This window comes from Podarcis tiliguerta, assembly GCF_965153285.1.
Source record: "Podarcis tiliguerta genome assembly, chromosome: 16".
Lineage (NCBI taxonomy): Eukaryota > Metazoa > Chordata > Lepidosauria > Squamata > Lacertidae > Podarcis > Podarcis tiliguerta.
This window is the reverse complement of record NC_139549.1, coordinates 12,344,678-12,365,708: the sequence shown is the minus strand read 5'-3', so window position 1 is coordinate 12,365,708 and position 21,031 is coordinate 12,344,678. Positions and strand designations below refer to the sequence as shown.

Sequence of the window (21,031 nt, the reverse complement as noted above, 5' to 3'; positions counted from 1 at the left end):
AAACAGGCAGAGTAGCTGAGGCTGGTTCCTCCGCTCAAAGCAAAGTGGGTTCGCTCCAGGAGAAAAGGGCGTGTGCAGGGTGTTTCGGGTTGGTGGGAGAAGACAGGGCAGGGTATACATGTGAAGGCTGGTGGAGGAGGAGGAGGCCGAGAAGGAGCCGGGCAGCTGAGCTCCAGGGCAGGACACTTTCTTGCGCGGCGGGTTTCGCATGTGGGTCCCACCCGCCCTTTGGGACAATTAGAACTGGTACCAGCTGGAACCACGCTGCCCCACAGCAGGCAAGAAAGCCATTGCGCAAGGAAAGGGCGACTGAAAGGATCGAGGGAGTTGGAGGAAAGCTTACAACATTTGGGGCTTTTTTCCTCTGAGTTCAGAGAAAAGGCAAGGAAGGGAGGAACATAGGAGGCGGATAAAATTGTGCAGGGAGCGTGGAGGAAGCGGACAGGGAGACTCCCCCCCCCCCAGCCCCATCTCTCTTAATACTAGAATCCAGGGACACCCTCAAACGGCTCAAGACCATAATACCTCAAGGACTGCCTCTCCCCATATAAACCATCCCAGACTCTGTGATCACCACCTAAGGCCCTTCTTTGTGTACTTCCTCCACAAGAGGTCCGGAGGGTGGCAACACGAGAACGCGGCCTTTTCTGCAGTGGCTCCTTGTTTGTCGAATGATCTCCCCAGGAAGGTTCACCTGGCGCCTTCATTATACACCTTTAGGCACCAGGCAGAAAAATGTTCCTTTTCAACCAGGCCTTTGGCTAATCAATATTCTTATAGCCTTTTATATGTGTTTGTAGGGGTGGTGGTTATTGTTTTGTCATTTCTGTTTTAACTATTTATTTGTGCTTTTATTTCGTGTTTTCATCTTGTGAGCCGCCCTGAAGATCTTTTGATAAAGGGCGGTATATAAGTCAAATAAATAAATAAAATAAATAATCCTGAATGGTGGGAGATTCTGGTCAGATAAAAGGAAGAACGTCTTCACACAGCTAAACATTGACACCCAATACCATTTTAAAATATGTTAGGGAGGGGGGATTTTGGGGTTGTTCTTGTTTTTATTTATATTATGTATTTTGTGTTTGTTATATTGTGATTTTATCTTTTGAACTGCCCTGAGACCTGCGGGTATAGGGCGGAATAATAATAATAATAATAATAATAATAATAATAATAATAGATGGGATTTGGCCACTGTGAGAACAGGATATGCTGGACTAGATGGGCTATAGGCCTGATCCAGCAACCCTAGAGGATCAGAGCGCTGGAGAGGCCTAGTATCGCACCTTGCAACATTTCACGGATGCAAAGAGGGAGATGTTGTGAGGCCCCCAGTCTTACATTTGATCGCCTTATTGATGGTTTTCAAGGCCTGTTTAAAACCCATTTATTCCCCTGGTGCTTGTAATTTAAACGCTGGGCTCAGCCGACCTTTTCTAACAGCACGTATCGCTGCTGGTTTTAAATGGCTAGTTTTAATTAAACCGTTCTTTTTTCAGCTGTTCAAAATGAATTTGATATGAGCATGGACTTAAGTTTTGTGAGAGGGCGATGTCTTGAAAGGCAGCCTAGAACCAGTGTGGTGTAGTGGTTAGAGTGTTGGGCTAGGACCTGGGAGGCCAGGGTTCGAATCCCCACTCAGTCATGAACGGACTCAGTGGCCTTGGGCCAGTAATTCTTCCTCTCTCCCTCTCCCCCTTTCTCACGCACCCTATGATATGGTGCCAAATTCTATGATCCTCCTCTGCAGGGTGACATATTGATTTGAACAACTTGGCCCTGAAGACTAATCTATTTGTGAGAACTCTTGAGGAGGTTTTTCATTGACAAAGGTGGCTCCGTAAGTTTTTCAACAGAGGTTGGGTTGCCATGATTTGTAGCCAAAGGTTTGCTCTGTGTCTTATTTGTGGTTTGTTTGTCTGGGGAGATCTAAGCCCAGGTTTGGACGTAACGCTAAGCCAAACCATAGCCAGCTTGCTTGCGCTAAGCCATAGTTTCACTTACTGTTATGTCTCGTTATGGTCGTGGCAGAGCCATCTTCTCCATAGGGCTTAGTGGTGTGTTGTGCCAGGGCGCCAGCCTCTCAGGGGTGCCCCAGTGAGTGGGGAGCTGCGCAACTTTGCCGGCGGCATCCCCTTTCCCTGCACGCCTGCCAGCTGTGCCCCGCCAACCATATGCCTGGCGGGCGTCCCAAGCCTCTGTGGGGATTGCTCTCCCACAGCAGCATGGGGGAGAGTTGGAGGGGGCCCCCATGGCTAGCAGTGCGCAGCTTCCCCCCCCATCCATGGTAATTTGGGGGCGCTGGGCGGATATTGGCACCCCAGCGCTGCATCTGCTAAAGACGGCCCTGGGTTGTGGCAAGCTTTCAAGCTTGTGTTGTTAACATTAATAATAATCCTATCTTTTGTTGTTTAGTTGTTTAGTTGTGTCTGACTCTTCGTGACCCCATGGACCAGAGCAGGCCAGGCACTCCTGTCTTCCACTGCCTCCCGCAGTTTGGTCAGATTCATGTTTGTAGCTTCGAGAACACTGTCTAACCATCTCGTCCTCTTTCGCTCCCTTCTCCTTGTGCCCTCCATCTTTCCCAGCATCAGGGTCTTTTCGAGGGAGTCTTCTCTTCTCATGAGGTGGCCAAAGTATTGGAGCCTCAGCTTCAGGATCTGTCCTTCCAGTGAGCACTCAGGGCTGATTTCCTTAAGAATGGAGAGGTTTGATCTTCTTGCAGTCCATGGGACTCTCAAGAGTCTCCTCCAGCACCAGAATTCAAAAGCATCAATTCTTCGGCGATCAGCCTTCTTTATGGTCCAGCTCTCATTCTTAAGGGTCAAGTCGTATGCAGCTAAAATAGAACTGTCCATGCAAAAGAGGAAGGCATGAAGAGGCTATGGGGAGCCTCAAGATTTGCAAATACAGTAAGCCCACAAATGCAAAAACACGTAAAGCCAGGAGGGCTAAGATCACTTTCCGCTTGCTCTCCATCCTCTTGCTAGGCCCTCTCTCACTCTCCAACTCTCTGATGCCCAAACACTCTCCCAGGGTCAGTGCAATGCCTGATGGGATTGCCAACTGTTGTTTCCTGCTCTCCCGCCTCCTCCTGACGTTTTTTCTACTGCCTATTTTGCTTTCCCCCTTGTCTTTTCTATCTGTTCATTTGTCTGAAGACCATGTCAGGTTGTGTTTGTGTAAGAAAAAAGTATGTATGTTGTGGGCTTACTGGTCAAAAAAAACTTTAAAGGGGGAGGAATCCTAAGGGGAACTCACACTCACACTCATCTCAAGGACTGACCATGCTCAGTGAGCACAAAATGCAAGCTAACTGTTGCGATGTGAAAGCAGATGGGGGAATGGAATGGAGTTTTCTGGGAAAGGGCATAGCTGACAAGCTAGCAGGTGCCAAGACCAGAAGCACCCCATGTTGCAACATTTTGTTGCAGAACCCACTTGTAACAAATAATTGTAAAAAATATAATTTATAACTACATAAAACTAATAATAATAATAATAATAATAATAAATTAAATGTAGTAGTGCTGGCTAAGGTGATGCCATTTGTAGCTCGATAGGTTGGGGAAGGTTGCGGATGGCACATTTGTTACGCCTTAAGGTACCACAAATAATTTTATTATGCATCCATTCTTAAGGAAATCAGCCCTGAGTGCTCACTGGAAGGACAGATTGTGAAGCTGAGGCTCCAATACTTTGGCCACCTCATGAGAAGAGAAGACTCCCTGGAAAAGACCCTGATGTTGGGAAAGATGGAGGGCACAAGGAGAAGAGGACAACAGAGGACGAGATGGTTAGACAGTATTCTCGAAGCTACAAACATGAATCTGACCAAACTGCGGGTGGCAGTGGAAAACAGAAGTGCCTGGCGTGCTCTGGTCCATGGGGTCACGAACAGTCGGACACGACTGAACGACTAAACAACAACAACAGGGTACCACAAAACACTCTTGCTGTTTTCGCTGCCAGGATATCCCATGCTTCACTCGCTTCTGCAAACCGTGCGGAGGTCAACCGCACTCTGGCTGCCAGCGCCAGAAGAACCGAATGCCGGCGCTGTGCCTGGCTCAGGCTTGGCCGGTGGGCCATCCACCTGCCTGCGGAAAGCTCTCCTTCTCTTTCCTCCCTCCTCCTTGCTTGCCCCACCAGGAGGTAGACTGCCCCTGGCAGTGGAGGCTCCACGGAGCTCCTTCTCCTTAACTGGTAGGTTTCATTTCCCGGGTGACCTTGAGAAGCGGGGCTGCGGGGAAAGAGCGGGACGCGCGCACACCCAAGTCTCCCCCACCCGCGATCGGGCTGGTTAACCACGCGGGGGGCGTTGGGCAAGAGACGACCTTTCCCTCGCCCGCCCCCCGTCCTCCTCCTCCTGCTCCTCTCCGGGCGCCACGTTGCCAGCAGCCGCGGCCGGCGCGCGTTGTTGAGAAGAGGGCAGCAAGCGCCTTGGAGAGGTGGGGGGGGGGGGGACCGCGTTGTCCCCGCCCCTCTGCTCTGCATATTCATCTCCAGGCCCCGCCCCCACCAGCTGGAGGAAGCCGAGTAGGAAGTGGGTTGCGATGTCCTTTTGTGTCCTACAGCCGGAGCGAGGAGCGAGCGCGCAGCCCCAGCCCATGGCCCGGCCGGTCCCCGGCGCGCGGGGCCACTGAGCCGCCCCGCTCGGACACAGCTAGGACCCCGCCGCCGCCAGCGCTTCCTGCAGCTCCCAGCCCTTGGCTGCGACCAAGGTCAGTGCGATCGTGAGGAGGAGGAGGAGGAGGAAGAAGCGGGGAGTATTCTGACGATCGCGCCCCCCCCCCAATCCCAGCCCCCTTCTCCAAACCGGCTCCATGTGACCGGCGCTTTCGTTGTGGGAGGTTGGTTGCCTTGCAGGGAAAGAGAGCGCCCGATCCAGAAAACAGGGGGCGGGGGCAGGCAGGGTTTTGGAAGTGGGGGGGGGACACACCACGGTGCCCCCCACTCGGGGGCAGACGCGCGTCGGTAGACGCGCCGGCGCCCCCAAGTGCGCCAGAACTCACTCACATGCAAATAGATACTACGGGTGTACACACGTCTATTGCGGCGCCTCTGTTAGTGTGGCAGAGGGCAAAAATCATGTGGGGGGGGAGTGGAGAGATGTGTGGGCACAGATCAGGGGCATGAAAGTGCTCGTGTGGATGTCCCTGTTGACGCTGCCAGGCAGAGTCGTGCTCTTGCAGCAGAGTGCGCAGACCCGGGGACAAGCAGTGTGGGGCATGGCGCAGCCGGCAGGGGGTGGGGGACATGATTTAAGGTCACATAGTGCGGATATTGTGTGTTGTGCAGGTGTAGGTGGGTCCCACGTAGGCACCTGTGTAGGCCAGCTTGCCTAGGTGCAAGGGCACGGGCAGAGAAAGAGAAATGCTTGCGCATGTACAAGGAGGGCGCACTGATGTGCTCACAGCCGCCCATGGAGATGTTGAAGTGCTGCGCCCAGATGAGTGGAGAAGTCTCCCTTGTGTGTACAGACACGGTCTGCATATACCCTCTGCGGCTGCCAGGATGGGGAAACCCTTTCGCAGCCATGTGCATAGCAAACTCATGCGCGCCTGGGCACGTGTGAACGGAAAGGGCTCAGACATGAGAGTGCCCTGTCTCTTTTGCCCAGCTGGCCTCACCGCTCGGCCACTAGGGGGCACTGCGGCCCGTAGTAAGTGGGGTGTGTGGGGGAGAGTGACAGAAGTGAACTGCAGAAGGGTCAAAGGTCATGGGCACACAGGCTTTCCACATGGAGCCCAAGAAAACATGACTACACATTGTTCAGCTGCAGGGAGGTCATGTGCAGAGGTGTCCGGGAGGTTGAGACAGCTGCCCTGATTTCACAAAGTCTACTGCTTTATGGAGAACGATCGAAAGTCTGTGGCTGATGTGCGCATGGACTTTTCTGAATGGCTTCTGCTTACTGGGGGGGGGGGGGAGAAAGTTGGGCAATGTCTCCTAGCCCCTTCTCTCTGGCCCATGCTGCTCCCCTCCTCCTCTTGCATAAACTCCACTCTTGTCCCCGATTGGGTAAGGGATGATCCACTGATCCACAGAGGACAAAGGTCCTTTGACTGGCCTGGCAAAAGTGGGGAGGGTAAACCTATTAATAGAGACACAGAGGGGGTGTCACTTAGGGGTGCGGGGGCAGAGCGTGCGCTAAGAGGTGTCTTGCGTGCCTGGAGTTAAAGACGCTGTCCTAGGGTGATTTACTGGTCTTTCTCTTTCACTCAGGGCACTGTTCAGAACACACGAATAATGCTAGGTAATGAACCGCAGGTGCTTATTATTAGTAATATTTTCATTAATTTTATGTGTTTGTTTATGGAATCTGTATCCCTCCCTTCGTCCCAAAGGAGCCCAGGGCGGCAAACATCGAAATGTGAAAGCAGTACAGTTTAAAAGTCATATTTGCATTTCATCTCTGCACTGCAGGCCTAGTTGCTTTGAGGAGGGGTATTTAAAAAACGGCTCTCCCTGGTCACTTTTGCCCCTTCTCCAAACTCAGAAGGGGGAGGGCAGAGAGACACAACAACACCACCTCCCAATTTGTAGCCAGGACATCAGTATGAAATCTTGGCTGGCTATGGAAGGAAACCTCAACAATCCAGTGTCCAGAAGAGGTGGGGGGCAGAGAGCCTTAAGCTAAGGTGTGCAGGAGATGGGAGGGGGGCACAATTCATGTGTGGGAGGGTTAATCTTTGTTGCATTGAAGTTGCAGGGGCAGGGAGGGGGGAAGAGAAGAGATGTCAGGTTGCTGAGCCAAGCGGCTATTCCTGTCCTCTGCGTGTTTACATTTAACTCTCCAAGCCCCAGAATGTTGCTGTTCTCCAAAGAGGCGGTCAGGGACAGGACAGGACCGGACCAGAGGCAGCGAGAGTGCACTGCCTTTGATGCCATCGCCAGCCCTGCCTGGGTGCCTGATTGTATCTCCCTGGAGTGACCTTGAGGCCGCTCCATTCTTCCGGCGGGATGCTGGATCCCAGGCCAGCAGCTGTGGGGTGGACAGTGTGTAGGTTGATGAGATAAAGGGGGGGGGGGGAGGCCTACATAGCAGGGCCTTCATGGAGTGAGGAACACTCTCCCCCCGCATTCCCACACATAGGACGCTGCCAAAAAGGCAGTAAATTTTGAAGAGAGTCTCTTGGCCTGTCTGAATTAAGCCACCGTTGGCCATCCCAAAAGCTCTTCCTTGCTATGTCTCCATTAACGGAATTGAATGTAGAATTGGGGTATATGCTATCACTTCCTTCAGTGGGGGGCAGCTCCCCAGATTGAGCAGCGGAACTGGAGGCCCCCTAAACTCAGGTTGATGAAATTATAGTGGTACCTCGGGTTAAGTACTTAATTCATTCCGGAGGTCCGTACTTAACCTGAAACTGTTCTTAACCTGAAGCACCACTTTAGCTAATGGGGCCTCCCGCTGCCGCCGCGCCGCCAGAGCACGTTTTCCGTTCTCATCCTGAAGCAAAGTTCTTAACCTGGAGCACTATTACTGGGTTAGCGGAGTCTGTAACCTGAAGCATATGTAACCCGAGGTACCACTGTACTGGGGTTGTTGTCCCCCACCCCACGCCCTGACTCGGTTCTTCTGATTGATTTGTCGTCAGATTCTTCCCCCTAGTTGGCTAACTTGGCCTAGCCCCCCCAAATACCATGCTGGTCCCTGATTGGGTGGTGGGTTTGTGACGCACATCCAAGTGACAGGGCAGGATTTGGGATGGCGGACTGTGGCACTCTGCTGTTTGTTACAGCCCGGCCGCTGAATTCTGTTTGTGATTGTGGTCCCTTCTGAGTGAGAAACGGATTAATCGTCATTATTTTAAAGATCTGCCTTTGAACACCACCTTTAAGTTTTATCACACCGAAGAGCTCCCATCCATTTTTTTAGAAAATGGACTTAACCTGTGCAACTCCGTCAGTTTTTAAGATACTCGATCTACATGTACACTACACATTTAAAGCACTCAGTAAAGTCGTGACTTTCCCCCAAAGCACCCTAGGAATTAAAGGTGCACAGAGTGATTTATCAGTCAATCTTTCTTCCCAGGGAGCTCCAGCCGTTGTAGCTTTTGGGGGGGGGGGAATAGGGGTTTCCGGACAACTCTCATCACCCTTAACAAACTGCACCTCCCATAATTCTGTGGGGGGAAGCCATGACTCTTTAAAGTGGCGTCAATAGTGTTGTGAATGTGGCCTAGAAATATTTTCCAACATTCCTGCTGGTTCAGTTTTTTTGGTATGTCGTGGCCGCTCTTCTCTGACGCTCCCCATCTGTGTCCTCTTTCCTGCAGCCCTCTCCAGCCATGTCATCCCGGGAACGCCGGGCAGAGTTTTTCATCAAAACGGAGCCGGCCTCCCCAGACAGCCTCGCCCAGCACAGCCCCAGTGGCTCTTCCGACACCAGCGCCAGCGGGGCCCCACAAGAGCTCGAGACCGCTGGGGCGCTGCCTGCCGGGACGGGGGCCTCCCGGCGACGCCATGATGACGACCCGGACGAGCCTCCGGGGCGGGGGAAGTACATGCTGAGCGCCATGCCCAAGCGGCTGTGCTTGGTTTGCGGGGACGTTGCCTCAGGGTACCACTATGGCGTGGCCTCCTGCGAAGCCTGCAAGGCCTTCTTCAAGAGGACTATCCAAGGTAGGCCCCTCCTGCCTGGGCGCTGTAAGAGAAGTCTGGGGTTCCCCTAAAGCTGTTAGGGAAGAAAAGGGGTCTTTGTTTGAGGAAGGGCAGCGAGAGAGCATCTGCTTTGCATGCAAAAGGTTTCAATTCCTGGCATCTCTGAGTCAGGCTGGGAATACCCCCTACCGGAAACCCGGGAGAGCAGCTGCCAGTCAGGGTAGACAGTACTGAGCTAGATGGACCAATGGACTGACTTGCTATAAAGCGGTTTCTGATGTTCCTAAGAAGAAAAAGCCCCTGCTGGATCAGGTCATCTGGGGAACCTTTGAACCTCCAGGTGGTGATGGACTACAACTCCCATCAGTCCCAGTGAGCGTCATCAGTGGTCAAGGATGATGGGAGTTGTAGTCCGGAAGGCTGCAGGTTCCCCACCCCTGATCTAGTCTCACATCCTGTTGTTCCGATGACAGATAGACCTTTCTGAGACGCTTGTTGCCCCTCTGGTAGACTGTCTCTTAAAAGTGAGGTTCTATTTTGCTATCACGGTGAATAGATGTTAACAGGGCTGGTGCCATGGTGAGGGGTTGGGCTGTGCTGTTCAGGGATATTCTAGGTCTCTTTCCTAAATGTTCAGCTTACTTGGGGAGGGGGTGGAGAAAGAAGTCCCTTTTACTTGTGGAGATTAATAAAACTGTAGGAAGTCTGAGTATGAATGAACTTTATTGCGCATTATGAAAGGGCTTTGCAAGAGCAAACACCCTCGCTTCTTGCTCACACATAGTTTTCTCCATTAACAGAGTTTAATTGACATTTACAGCATCCGGCATCAGCATATCACTTCGTTAAAATCATTAAAAGGGCTCCCATAACCCCCCTCCTAAACCCCCCCCCCACCTTTTGAATGTAAATTCCTAGCTGCTGTGGCAAACAGCACCAACTATAGGATGCATTTTACCAAGTTGGTCTGTAAGAAGTACTATAATTAAATTGCTGCGATCAAGTGTGCAGCAGCTGTGAAAAATGTGAATTCCATGTTGGGAATCCTTAGGAAATGGTTTGAAAAGGGGGCTGGGGGAAAACACTGCCAAGATTATGTCTTTATGCAAATTATGGTGCAGTATGCACTTGAAATACTATGTACGGTACTGGCTTCCGTGCCTGAAAAAAGGGATCTTGTAGAGCTGGAAAAGGTTAAGAAAAAGAACTGAATGAGGGGGTGAAGTAACTCCCTTAGAATCAAAGAATGGTAAAGTTGGAAGGGACCAACCCCCTGCAATGCAGGAATTCTGCCCACAGCCATCCCTGGGTGGGCTTGTGAGGAAAGACTCCAGTATTTGAGGCTTTGTGAGTTTAGAATAAGCGGGGACTTAGTAGAGGTGCATAAAATGTGGCACAGTGTGGAGAGACAAAAGTCTTGGGAAAAGACCAGTGTTTCCCAAATTTGGGCCTGCAGCTGGTTTTGGACTACAATTCCCATCATCCCTGACCACTGGCCCTGCTAGCTAGGGATCATGGGAGTTGTAGTGCTGGAGACCCCAATTTGGGAAACGCTGCTCTAGACTACCTCTGGGATCAGAGGCAGCCTACCTTTTGAATACCAGTGGGGAGATTGCTGTTGCTTCCATGTCCTGCCTGTGGTCTTCCCATAGGCATCTGGTTGGCTACCGTGAGAACAGAATGCTGAGATTGGATAGGCCTTTGGCCTGATCGAGCAGGGCTCCTTTCATGTTATTAACTTCTTATTTTGGTCTTGGCTGTTCTTCAGGGATTCCCCACCATGTTTGGCCACGTTTGCACCATACATTAAAAGCACTGTGATACCTCTTTAAACAAACATGGTTTCCCCCAGAGAATTCTGGGAGCCTTAGTTTGTTGAGGATGCTGAGAGTTGTTAGGAGACCCCTATTCCCCTTGCAAAGCTACAATTCCCAGAGTTCCCTGGGAAGAGGGATTGATTACTTAACAATCATCAGAAACGTTTATCTATGAGAGGAATAGGGGCCTCCTCCTAACAATTCTCAGCACTCTTAAGAAACTACAGCTCCCAGAATTCTCTAGGGGAAGATGTGGTTGCTTAGCATGGTACAATGCTGCTTTAAATGTATGGTATGAATGTGGCCTTAGACAGACACTCTCTCTCTGGATGTCCTAGAATCTTAGAGTTGGAAGGCACCATGAGAATCACTTAGTCCTATCCCCTGCAATGCAGGAATGTTTTGCCCAATGTTGGGCTTGAACCCGACACTGGGCAAAACATTGAGCATGAAGAGTCTCATGTTCTACGACTGAGCCACACATAGAGCCCCAGTAGACTTCTCTTCCTCCATGAACTTACGGAATTTAAGAAAAGAGCCATTTCAGCTCAGTGCCGTTGCCTCATCTTGTGCTGGGGGAATTCCATAAGTTAAGTATGTATTCCATGAAGAAATACTTCCTGAACTTGTGTCATTCCTGAACCCTTGCACTGATAACGCTTCCTTGATCTGTTTTGTAGCACTGGATAGGGGCTGATGGATAAAAGCACAAACAGGCTGTGAAGGCAGTAGCCTCCCCCGCCTCATAACAAGTAATTTGAGGTATACTATTACTGCACCTGGAGGTTCCACTTGGCTAATGTGGCATTTGGAACATAGGAAGCTACTTTTATCTCAAGTCAGGCCATTACTTTATCTAGCTCAGTATTATCCACTGACACTGACTGGCAATGACCCCAAGTTAGTCACGTCCATTCACATCGGTGGATTTACTCTGTATGACTAACGTGGGCTGCGAACTTTTGTCTTCTTTGAACAGAGGTTTTTATTTTATTTATTTAGGAGCATTGCTTAATTAAAAAAACAAAAACAACCTCTAAGTGGTGTATGACTTTAAAGCATTAAGCAATATTATTAAAACAAAAATAAAGCAACAACAACAACCCAGCAACAGTAGAACAGTAGTGTAAAAAGCTTCTAAAAGCAAATTAAAAACAGAAATCCAGTGAAATCAAACAAAAAAAAACAGGGTCAGGAAAGTGTGGGCAAAAGAAGATGTCCTTACAAGATATCTGAATTTAAAATGTCCTATTAAAGGGTGAGAGACACACAAAAACCCCATAACTCGGAACTCATGACTGAAACTTCCACTTAAAATGCAAACATCATTTTGATATAAAAATGCTTTCTTTCAACAAAATGCAAGAGCCAGTGCTGATTACTGCTACCACAATTTATTACCTGACCTTCACCCTAAAGTCCTAGGGCAGATTACAACAATTACAACATTATTAATATGTGTGTGTGTGTGTGTGTGTGTACACACAATATTTCAATATCACACAGAAATTAGGTGGGTCCTAAAAATATACACCTCAAGTGTCAAAAGTCAGGGTCAAGAAGTACAGTGGTTAGAATGTTAGACTAGGACTTGGGTCACCAGGGTTCAAATCCCAGGGTTCAAACTCGCTGGGCGATCTTGGGCTCAGTCACTTCCTCTCTGCCTATCCTACCTCACAAGGTTGTTGTGGGAAATAAATGAGAAGTAGGAGAACCATATATGCCACACTGAGCTCCTTGGGGAGGAGGGAAGTGGGATATAAATGCAATAAACAAACAATATTATTGAGTAAATGCATTTATTATTATTTATACTATAGCTTTTTTAAGCTTTCTGGCCCTTTCTCTTTCTCTCTCAGGCAGCATTGAGTATAGCTGTCCGGCCACCAACGAATGCGAGATCACGAAGCGGCGCCGGAAAGCCTGCCAGGCCTGCCGTTTCACCAAGTGCCTGCGCGTGGGCATGCTCAAGGAAGGTACGGCTTTGGGCCTCAGGGCCTAAACCTCTGGCGTGGCGCCAAGGTTGACGGGGCGGGAGGGTGCCCAGCGAATGTGAAATGGCTTGTGGGGGGGAGAGGAATTGCAGGAGGAAGACGGAGCTCCTAACAGGTTGAAAATGTTCTGAATCGACTTTGGTCTTCTCCAGGGGTACGTCTCGACCGGGTGCGAGGAGGGCGTCAGAAGTACAAGCGCCGGCCTGAGGTGGAGGGTGCCACTTACCCCAGTGCATTCGTCACCCCACAGATTGCTACGGCGACCACCAAGAAACCAGGTAAAGGACTGCGGTGCCCCCCTGAACCCCAGATTCTTATCCAGAGTTTGGGGATAAAGGGGCCCAGGGCGTGTGACCCATACAGAAGTGGACTTGGCTATGTCTCCATCCTAGAGCCAGAGAACATTTTTTTCAAGCCAGGGGCCACATTCTCCTCTGGGCAATGTTCCGGGGGCCACATGCCAGTGATGAGCAGGTCCAGAAGCAAAAGAGGGTGACGGAAAGAATATTTATTTTGCCTTTGTACAATGGGCTAGTTTTCCACACGCACCTATCTGTACCATTCTTCCAAGCAAACAAGAGGCATTGCTAGAGTTCAAGGATGCTGTTCAGCTAGGCCAAAACATTCAAAGCAGAGCCAGGGAAGAGGTGTGGCCCAAGGAGAGTTCTGAGGGCCAAACAGAAAGGCTTGGAGGGCCGCATTTCACTCCTGGGCCTGAGGTTCTATCCCTACGAGTGTCTCATATAGGCTTGGCTCTCCTTGGACTCCAGAGTGTTTTATTGAACCAGAAAATGCCCCTTTTCCCCCTTGTTGAAGCTGAGCTTCCTTTCTCTCTCCTCCTAACCTTAAGGAGCCACCAATGGTACCGTTCTCACTGTGGAATTATCCCCTTGGAAAGGGCTTCTGATGTGAGCAATGCTTGTTACCTTGGCAACCTGGCAGGCACAACCCTGGGAGGAAGAAGAAGAGAGCTTAGGCCAGGATTTAACAGCTACACTTTCGGGTTGTAGAACATGCGCTATTGCGCTCCTGGGCCTGTGCTATTGGGAGGGGAGGGCATTGCACAACTGAATGTTCCCCTTTCTAATGTACATTTAAAAAAATGGGTGCATCTGAGAGAAAGCTTATCTATTTTTTTATATGCCACTTACTGCTAAACAGGCTTCTAAGGAGTTTATAAATGTAAATCCCACTTATGCTGTCCGCAGAGTCGTCAGTGCTTTAATGTGCTGTAACCCATATGCAAGTTCAAAATGGAGAGTGGGTAATGTGACCAGAACATCACTACTGCATACTTTGTTGAAGTTTGTCATCGTTGATTGTTGTAACAGAAAATACGAAAAGCAACTACCACCAGTTATTCCAGGATCCCTTATAGGCTAACTTCCCACAAGCAAGGAAGAAGTTGCTGTTCTATCCTTGCGGAGCATTCAGACATGTGTTTTACCCACAAACACGTACACACACATGCGTGGTGCATTCTGGAGTGCCATAGTTCCAGGAGGATTGTGTCATCTTGGTTTTTCTTGTGTTTAAAGTGGCTCTTAGGCTGACAGGTACAGCTATGATTGATGGCAAAATGAGAAAAGATGAGTGAGAAACGTGGGCCCTGGCCTCCTTTGGCCCACTTCCCGGATTAGATCAAGGCTGAGGAACGTGTGGCCCTCTGGACTCTATTGGACTCCAACTCCCATCAGTCCCAGCCAGCATAGTCAATGATCAAGGATCATGGGAGTTGTAGTCCAGCAACTTCTGAGGGGCTCACAGGCTCCTCACAGCCGGTGTGGTGTAGTGGTTAAGAGCGGTAGTCTCGTAATCTGGGGAACCGGGTTCGAGTCTCCACTCCTCCACATGCAGCTGCTGGGTGACCTTGGGCCAGTCACACTTCTTTGAAGTCTCTCAGCCCCACTCACCTCACAGAGTGTTTGTTGTGGGGGAGGAAGGGAAAGGAGAATGTTAGCCGCTTTGAGACTCCTTAAAGGGAGTGAAAGGCGGGATATCAAATCCAAACTCTTCTTCTTCTTCTCCCTGTCCCTGGCCTAATTGCCAAATGCTGCATTACCTGAATTTGGGGATACTTCCCCCAAGCGAAGAAAGGGAGATTTGTGAATCTGGAGTGTACAGCTTACTCCTGACACTTCTCTTTCTTTCATCTTTGATCCTCACCATCCTTTCTTCCACCCCCGCTCCCTGCAGCCCCAATGAACACAATGGTGTCGCACTTGCTGGTGGCGGAGCCTGAGAAGCTGTACGCCATGCCCGACCCCGCACTTCCTGACAGTCCCGCCAAAGCAGCGAGCACTTTGTGCGATCTGGCTGACCGGGAGATCGTGGTCATCATCGGCTGGGCCAAAAACATACCAGGTGAGACGGAAGGCTTGGCTCGAGTATCATGCCTGTGTGGCTGTTGCACAGATATTACCGTGCCAGTGTCCAAAGACTCACAACAACTTCTGGTCCATTGCTGAGCTTGGCACAAGGCTCAGGAAGACTCCATTGGGATCCAAAGCTGGTGGTGGTGCGTGGGGCACCCCATTGCTTTCTCTCTTTCTGCCATCCACTCTCTCCCGGCGACTCCTAGCTACCTGTTAAAGCATCCATGACAGATGGCCATCCAACCTCTGTCTAGAAACCTCCCAGGAAGGAGAGCCCATCACTTTCTGAAGTCTGTTCCACTGTCAAACAGCTCCTGCCATCAGAAAATTCTTCCCGGTGTCTGGTTGGAAACTCCTTTATTGTAGCTCGAAGCCATTTTTTGGGGTCCTCCCCTCTGGAGCAGGAGAAGACAAGTTTGCTCCACCTTCCATGTGACAACCCTTTAAATACTTGAAGATGGCTATCATATCTCCCCTCAGTCTCCTATTATCCAGGCTAACCATACCCAACTCTCAACCGTTCCTCATAAGGCTTGGCTTCCAGACCCTGGATCATCTTGGTTGTCCTCCTTTGCACACATTCCCCCTTATTAGCATCCTTCTTAAATTGTGCCCCAAACTGGACACAGTGCTCTAGGTGTGGTCTGATCAAGGCAAAATAGTACCACTCTATTCATAGATTCATAGAATTGTAGAGTTGGGAGGGATCTATTGCTTCCCTTGATATGAAAGCTACATTTCTGTTGATGCAGACTGGAATAGCATTAGTTTTTTTTGCTGCTGCATCACACTGTTGACTTGTGTTAAGCTTATGGTCTACAAAGACCCTTAGATCCTTTTCACATGTACTACCGGCAAGCCAGTTGTCCCCCGTCTTATATTTGTGCTGCTGGTTCTTCTTGCCTGAGTGTAGAACCTGATATTTGTCTCTTTTGAGATTCATTTTGTTATTTTTGGCCCAGTTCTCTGCTCTAAGGTCATCTTGAATCACGATTCTGTCTCCTGCTGCATTACCTAACCTTCCCAATTTGGTGTCATTTGCAAATTAGATGAGGTTCCCCTCAATTCCTTCATCCAAGTCATTTACAAAGATGTTGAACAACAATGGGTCCAGGACAGAAGCCTGCAGCACCCCACTTGTCACTTTTTCCCAGGATGATGAGGAACCATTAATGAGTACTCTTTGGGTTCAGTCAGTCAACCAGCTACAAATCCACCTGACAGACACCCCATCCCAAAAAAATAAATAAATCATTTCCAAGCATCCACACATGGTTGCTTGGAATCAATTTCTGCTCGCCACAGGCCACCCGGCAACCAGCTAGTTAGCTGTCAATTAATCCCTCTTCATCCTTTTCTTTTCTTTCCTTTCCTGTTCTGTCCTTCCTGGCTCAGGATTTCCGGCGCTGTCCTTGGCGGACCAGATGTCTGTACTGCAGAGCGTGTGGCTGGAGGTCTTGCTGCTGGGGGTAGCCTGGCGTTCGTTGCCCTGCGAGGACGAAATCGTCTTCGCGGAGGACTTTGCTCTGGACGAGGAGGCGGCAAGGGCGGCGGGGCTACTGGAGCTCAGTGGGGTGGTCCTGCAGCTTGTGCGCAAGTACCGGGCCCTGCGCCTGGAGCGAGAGGAATATGTGCTTCTCAAGGCCTTGGCGCTTGCCAACTCAGGTGAGTCCCTTTCACAGGCAGAGAGATGCCAGGTGGGTGAGGTGGGGGGGGGTTTCCCCACAGTGTTTATTGTTGTGTTTATATCCTACCTTTCCTCCAGGCTGGCATACATTGCTCTGCCCAGATCTTCCATATTCGCCTCACAACAACCCTGTGAGGTGGGTATATGACTAGCCCAAAGTTTAAAGCCCTAAACGGCCTCTGCCCAGTGTACCTGAAGGAGCGTCTCCACCCCCACATTGATGTCCAGCTCCGAGGGCCTTGTGGCAGATCCCTCACTGTGAGAAGTGAGGTTACAGGGAACCAGGCAGAGGGCCTTCTCGGTAGTGGCACCCTCCCATCAGATGTCAAGGAAATAAACAACTACACAACTTTCAGAAGACATCTGAAGTCAACCCTGTTTACGGAAGTTTTTAATGTTAGATGTTTTATAGTTTTTAATATTCTGTTCAGATTCGCCCAGAGTGGCTGGGGAAACTCAGCCAGATGGGCAGAGTATAATAATAATAATAATAATAGAGCCCCACCCATCTGGCTGGGTTTCCCGAGGCATTCTGGGTGACTTCCAGCATATATAGAAACATAATAAAACATAAAACATTATAAACATCCCTATACAGGTTTTAAAAGTGCCCCTCAGCAATCTCAGTGTATGAATCAACAAGGCCAGGTTGCCCCTGTCCAAGAGTGGCAAAAGGAGGAAGATTACCAGGAAGAATGGACGAAATTTAAAGATTATTTAGTTAAATATGTTAAGTTTAATTAATTGGAAAAGCTTGCAAATACCAGATAGGCTTAGGATTTAAATATGCAATGTGATGAATTAATGCCGAATTGGAGAAAAAGAAAGATGTTAAGTGATCAAGTTAATTTTATAAGAATATTGGTTTTGGAAAACTGTTAATAATGATATACACTGAAATTCAACCAGGGGGATATGAGGAAGTCACTTAACAATGTTACTAAGTTAGGTTTAAACACGGTTGAGATTTATGTTTGTTTGTTTATTTGTTTAAAAATTTTGGAAAATCAATAAGATTTTCTTGGGGGGGGGGGGACAAAAAACAAGGGTGGCAAAAGGCACTCCCGGCTACTGAAGCTCCCGGAGTCTCTTCCATCAAGCTAGGGGGTCCTAATCGCTGCTGTGTGCCTCTATTTCCCACCCTTCCTGTTTCCTCCAGACTCGGTGCACATTGAGGACATGGCAGCCGTGCAGCGGCTCCGGGATGTGCTACACGAGGCCCTGCTGGAATACGAAGCGTCGAGGCGCCCCGAGGAGCCCCGCCGGGCCGGCCGCCTCCTCCTCACGCTGCCCCTCCTCCGCCAGACAGCCACCCGCGTCCTCCACCACTTCTACAGCCTCAAACTGGAGGGCAAGGTCCCCATGCATAAGCTTTTCCTGGAGATGCTGGAAGCAATGATGGACTGAAGGAGGATGCCGGGAGGGGAGGGCAGGGGACAGGATTTGGGGAGGGGAGCAAAGTACAGACTGACTGGTTATCGGGGATTGTTGGGGGGCGGCACGCGTGCAGAAATGGAACGGGGGCTTGGGTTTTCCCCTCCCACACAATCCCCCCCCTCCCAGAACCGCCGCTCGTCTGCCTCATGTTAAAAAAACGCATTTCAATGTATGCAAATGTGATAGCTGCCCATTGCTTTGCACTGAGGCTGACTTTTTTTTCTTTTCTGAAAAAGAAGGGGGAGGCAGAGAAGTTTTTTTTAAAAAAAAAAACACAAAACACCAGCCCTTCTGGACGTCAGAGGCTGGGCTGCCGCAACGTGGGGCAGGGAGAAAGGGAGACAGAGAACGTTTTGACATTCACACTGGAAGCCATACTTTAATTTTTAATTTATTAACTTGGGGAAGGGCAGGGGGTGGGTGTTAGCCACTGTAGCTCTAGCCTGGAAGCCATATTGCATTTGCGAGGCATGGAGGAGGGAGAGGAAGGGTAGTTGTTGGGGAGGGTTGTGTGTGTGTGTGTGTGCACGTGTGTGTGTTGGGGGGGGGTGCTTGAATGGTTTGTTCTTGCCCCAGGATGCAGCTACAGGATAGCACGGGATGGAGAGCAGAGACAGCAGGTTCGCGGCCTCTTTCCTACACCACTCAGACGCCATCTTGGTTTTGCCCCTGGGCTGGGCCCAGCCAAATGCACCTTAATGAGGGCGAGAGTGTCGAAACCACAGATCCACAGCTCTCCAGGAATAAGGAGGGAGACAGATTTGGGGAGGGGAAGGAAGATCCACAGCACTTTCTTTTCTTTTTGACCTCCTTTCTGCCTCCTTAGTACCGAGCCTCTTCATTAGGGCGTCTCTCAGGGGACGATAGTCCGCCCCCCGTTTCTCTTTCCCTCACAAAGGCCCCCCTCCCTCTGGGAATGTTGCATTATCACTTATAAGCAATAATAATAATATTAATAATAATAATTTAAAAACTTGGGGGAGGGTCCCCATGATGCAGGGGGAAGAGGAGGTTGTGTCTTACGTCGTTTCTGCTTTGCATGGAGTCTGCCTTAAAAAAAAATGGGGAAAGGGGTGTGTTTGAGTGTGCGGCTGCAGTGGTGGGAGTCCAGCCCCCCCCCCCCCGCTCCTCCTCTGCAGAAGGGAAAAGGCAGGGCCTTTCACGCTCCATCCAAAGTTCTTTCACTTAATTCCCTTGTAGCAATAGTTAAAAAGGCAATTTGTGCTTTTTTTTTTCAGGTGTGATTTCATATCAACCCCACTCCCACAACTCCCCTCACACTACGAGGCTAAGCAGCTAGTTCCTCCCTGCGTCCCCATTAAGCCAACCCCATCTTACACCCAAAGCAATAAATAAAACCTCTTCCCCGCCTCTCCTTACTTCCCTTTTGACCCGCCAAACCAGGGGGGTGGGGAAGCTACGTTGGCCCAACAGCCGTTGGGACTACAACTCCCATGGGCCACGCCGGCTGCAGGGGCTGATGGGAGTTGGAGTCCGACAACGACGCTTGCGGTGGCCTGCAGCTTCCCTGTTCCTGCTCTAACTTAAACCAAGGAGGGAGGCTGCATGGCCTGTAGCTGAGAGCCGTGTACATAGCAATATATTTTACTGTATATTTGTTGCAGGAAAAAGAAATCTACCCCATTTCTGGCTCGCTTCCTTCCCCCCCACCTACGCATGGAAGGGAGGTGGGCTGCAGCCTCCCTTACCCTGGTTGCGGGGGGGAGGGGAGAGGAGAAGCTGGAGAATTTTTTTTTGTATTAAATTATGTGTGTGTACATATTATAAATACCTCTGATTTGTGTATAGGCGGCTACACATACACATTCATAGAGAGCTCTATTACTGAACAAATTAAAAAAGGCCATTGCGGCCTGACAGTCAACTGCTGTCTGTTGTTGTCTTCCTGCGTGCTGTGTGATGAGGCTGGGAAAACACACTGTCATAGCCCAGGGGGGCAGGTATGCCCTCTGGATCCACAAGTATTTAAAAGCATTGAAAGTACTCCATTACCTGAGGTTCTGTCCCCCCACCCCAGCAGAAAATAATGTATTTTTACCCGCGATTTCCCAAGAAACTTTGATTTCTTAATAAAAGCTCAACAACTTGAGCTGCCCCCCCCCCCAACAAAGCAATGTATTCTGTTAGGAAAAAGTCAGCTGAGCTTGTCATCTAAATTACAAGCACCCTGGGAATGAATGAATGGCCTAAGAAAACTTCCATAAGGTGGTCAAATGGGATAATCTAGCTGGAGGTCTTACGAACAACTCCCTGTTTACATCAGTGAAATATTGCAGGGTGTGATGCTGGGGCTTTCTGATATATAGTTGAGTTTTTCTTCCCAAAGACTTGTCCTTAAGAACATAAAGAGACTTGTCCAGTCCAGCATCCTATTCTCACACTGACCAAATAAAACAATGGGAATCCCACAGGCAGGATCCGAGTGAAACAGCAACTCTGGCGCACTTGCGATTCCCCTGCAGCTGGTATTCAGAGGCCCATACTGCCTCTGACAGTGGAGGCAGAGCTTAAGATAGCCACTGATAATGTTCTCCATGAGAAATGATCTAATTCTTTTGTATAAGCCATGCAGGTAGGTGGTCATCGCAACATTTATTTTTTATAAATCGCCACCTATCAGATTCTTGGAATTCTCCCTAGGCCACAGGGAGTGTAGCCTAGCTGTGTAGCCTCCCTGGTTGGAATGTGTCCTTGAACTCTGATAATCCATGCTTCTTACTGGCCTGGATGAAGAGATCTTTGTGCATTTGTAGACATTTCTGGAATCTCCTCCAATATCCCGCTTGCTTTTCCCCACCTACCACTGGCACACGTTCCAGCTGAAAGAGGCAAGAGATCCTTGGAGGGGTGGCAGAGTGTCAATGTGGTCTTCAGATCAAAAAGACTTTGCCATCCCTGTCTGAATTCCCTGTAATAGTGACTGGAGCTCTAGGAGGGTGAATGCACTTTTCCATCTAACCCCCTCAAAGTTCAGGATGAGGAAATTCTACCTCCTGATAATTGAGGCAGAGTCTGAGTGGTGATGGGATAGTGCCACTTTGCCCGCTTGAACAAACAGCATCAGGCCACAGATGACTGAGCCAC

General features: G+C 49.7%; 1 protein-coding gene across 1 annotated transcript; it reads left to right on the top strand.

The window, feature by feature from the left end:
- Positions 1-4,531: 4,531 nt before the first annotated feature.
- Positions 4,532-19,811, top strand: ESRRA (estrogen related receptor alpha). Its single transcript, XM_083418597.1, has 7 exons — positions 4,532-4,727; positions 8,292-8,637; positions 12,293-12,409; positions 12,580-12,705; positions 14,624-14,791; positions 16,198-16,467; positions 17,649-19,811. Exons 2-7 carry the CDS (start codon positions 8,304-8,306, stop codon positions 17,894-17,896), a joined length of 1,263 nt encoding a protein of 420 aa, XP_083274723.1. The 5' UTR covers positions 4,532-4,727; positions 8,292-8,303; the 3' UTR covers positions 17,897-19,811.
- Positions 19,812-21,031: the final 1,220 nt, after the last annotated feature.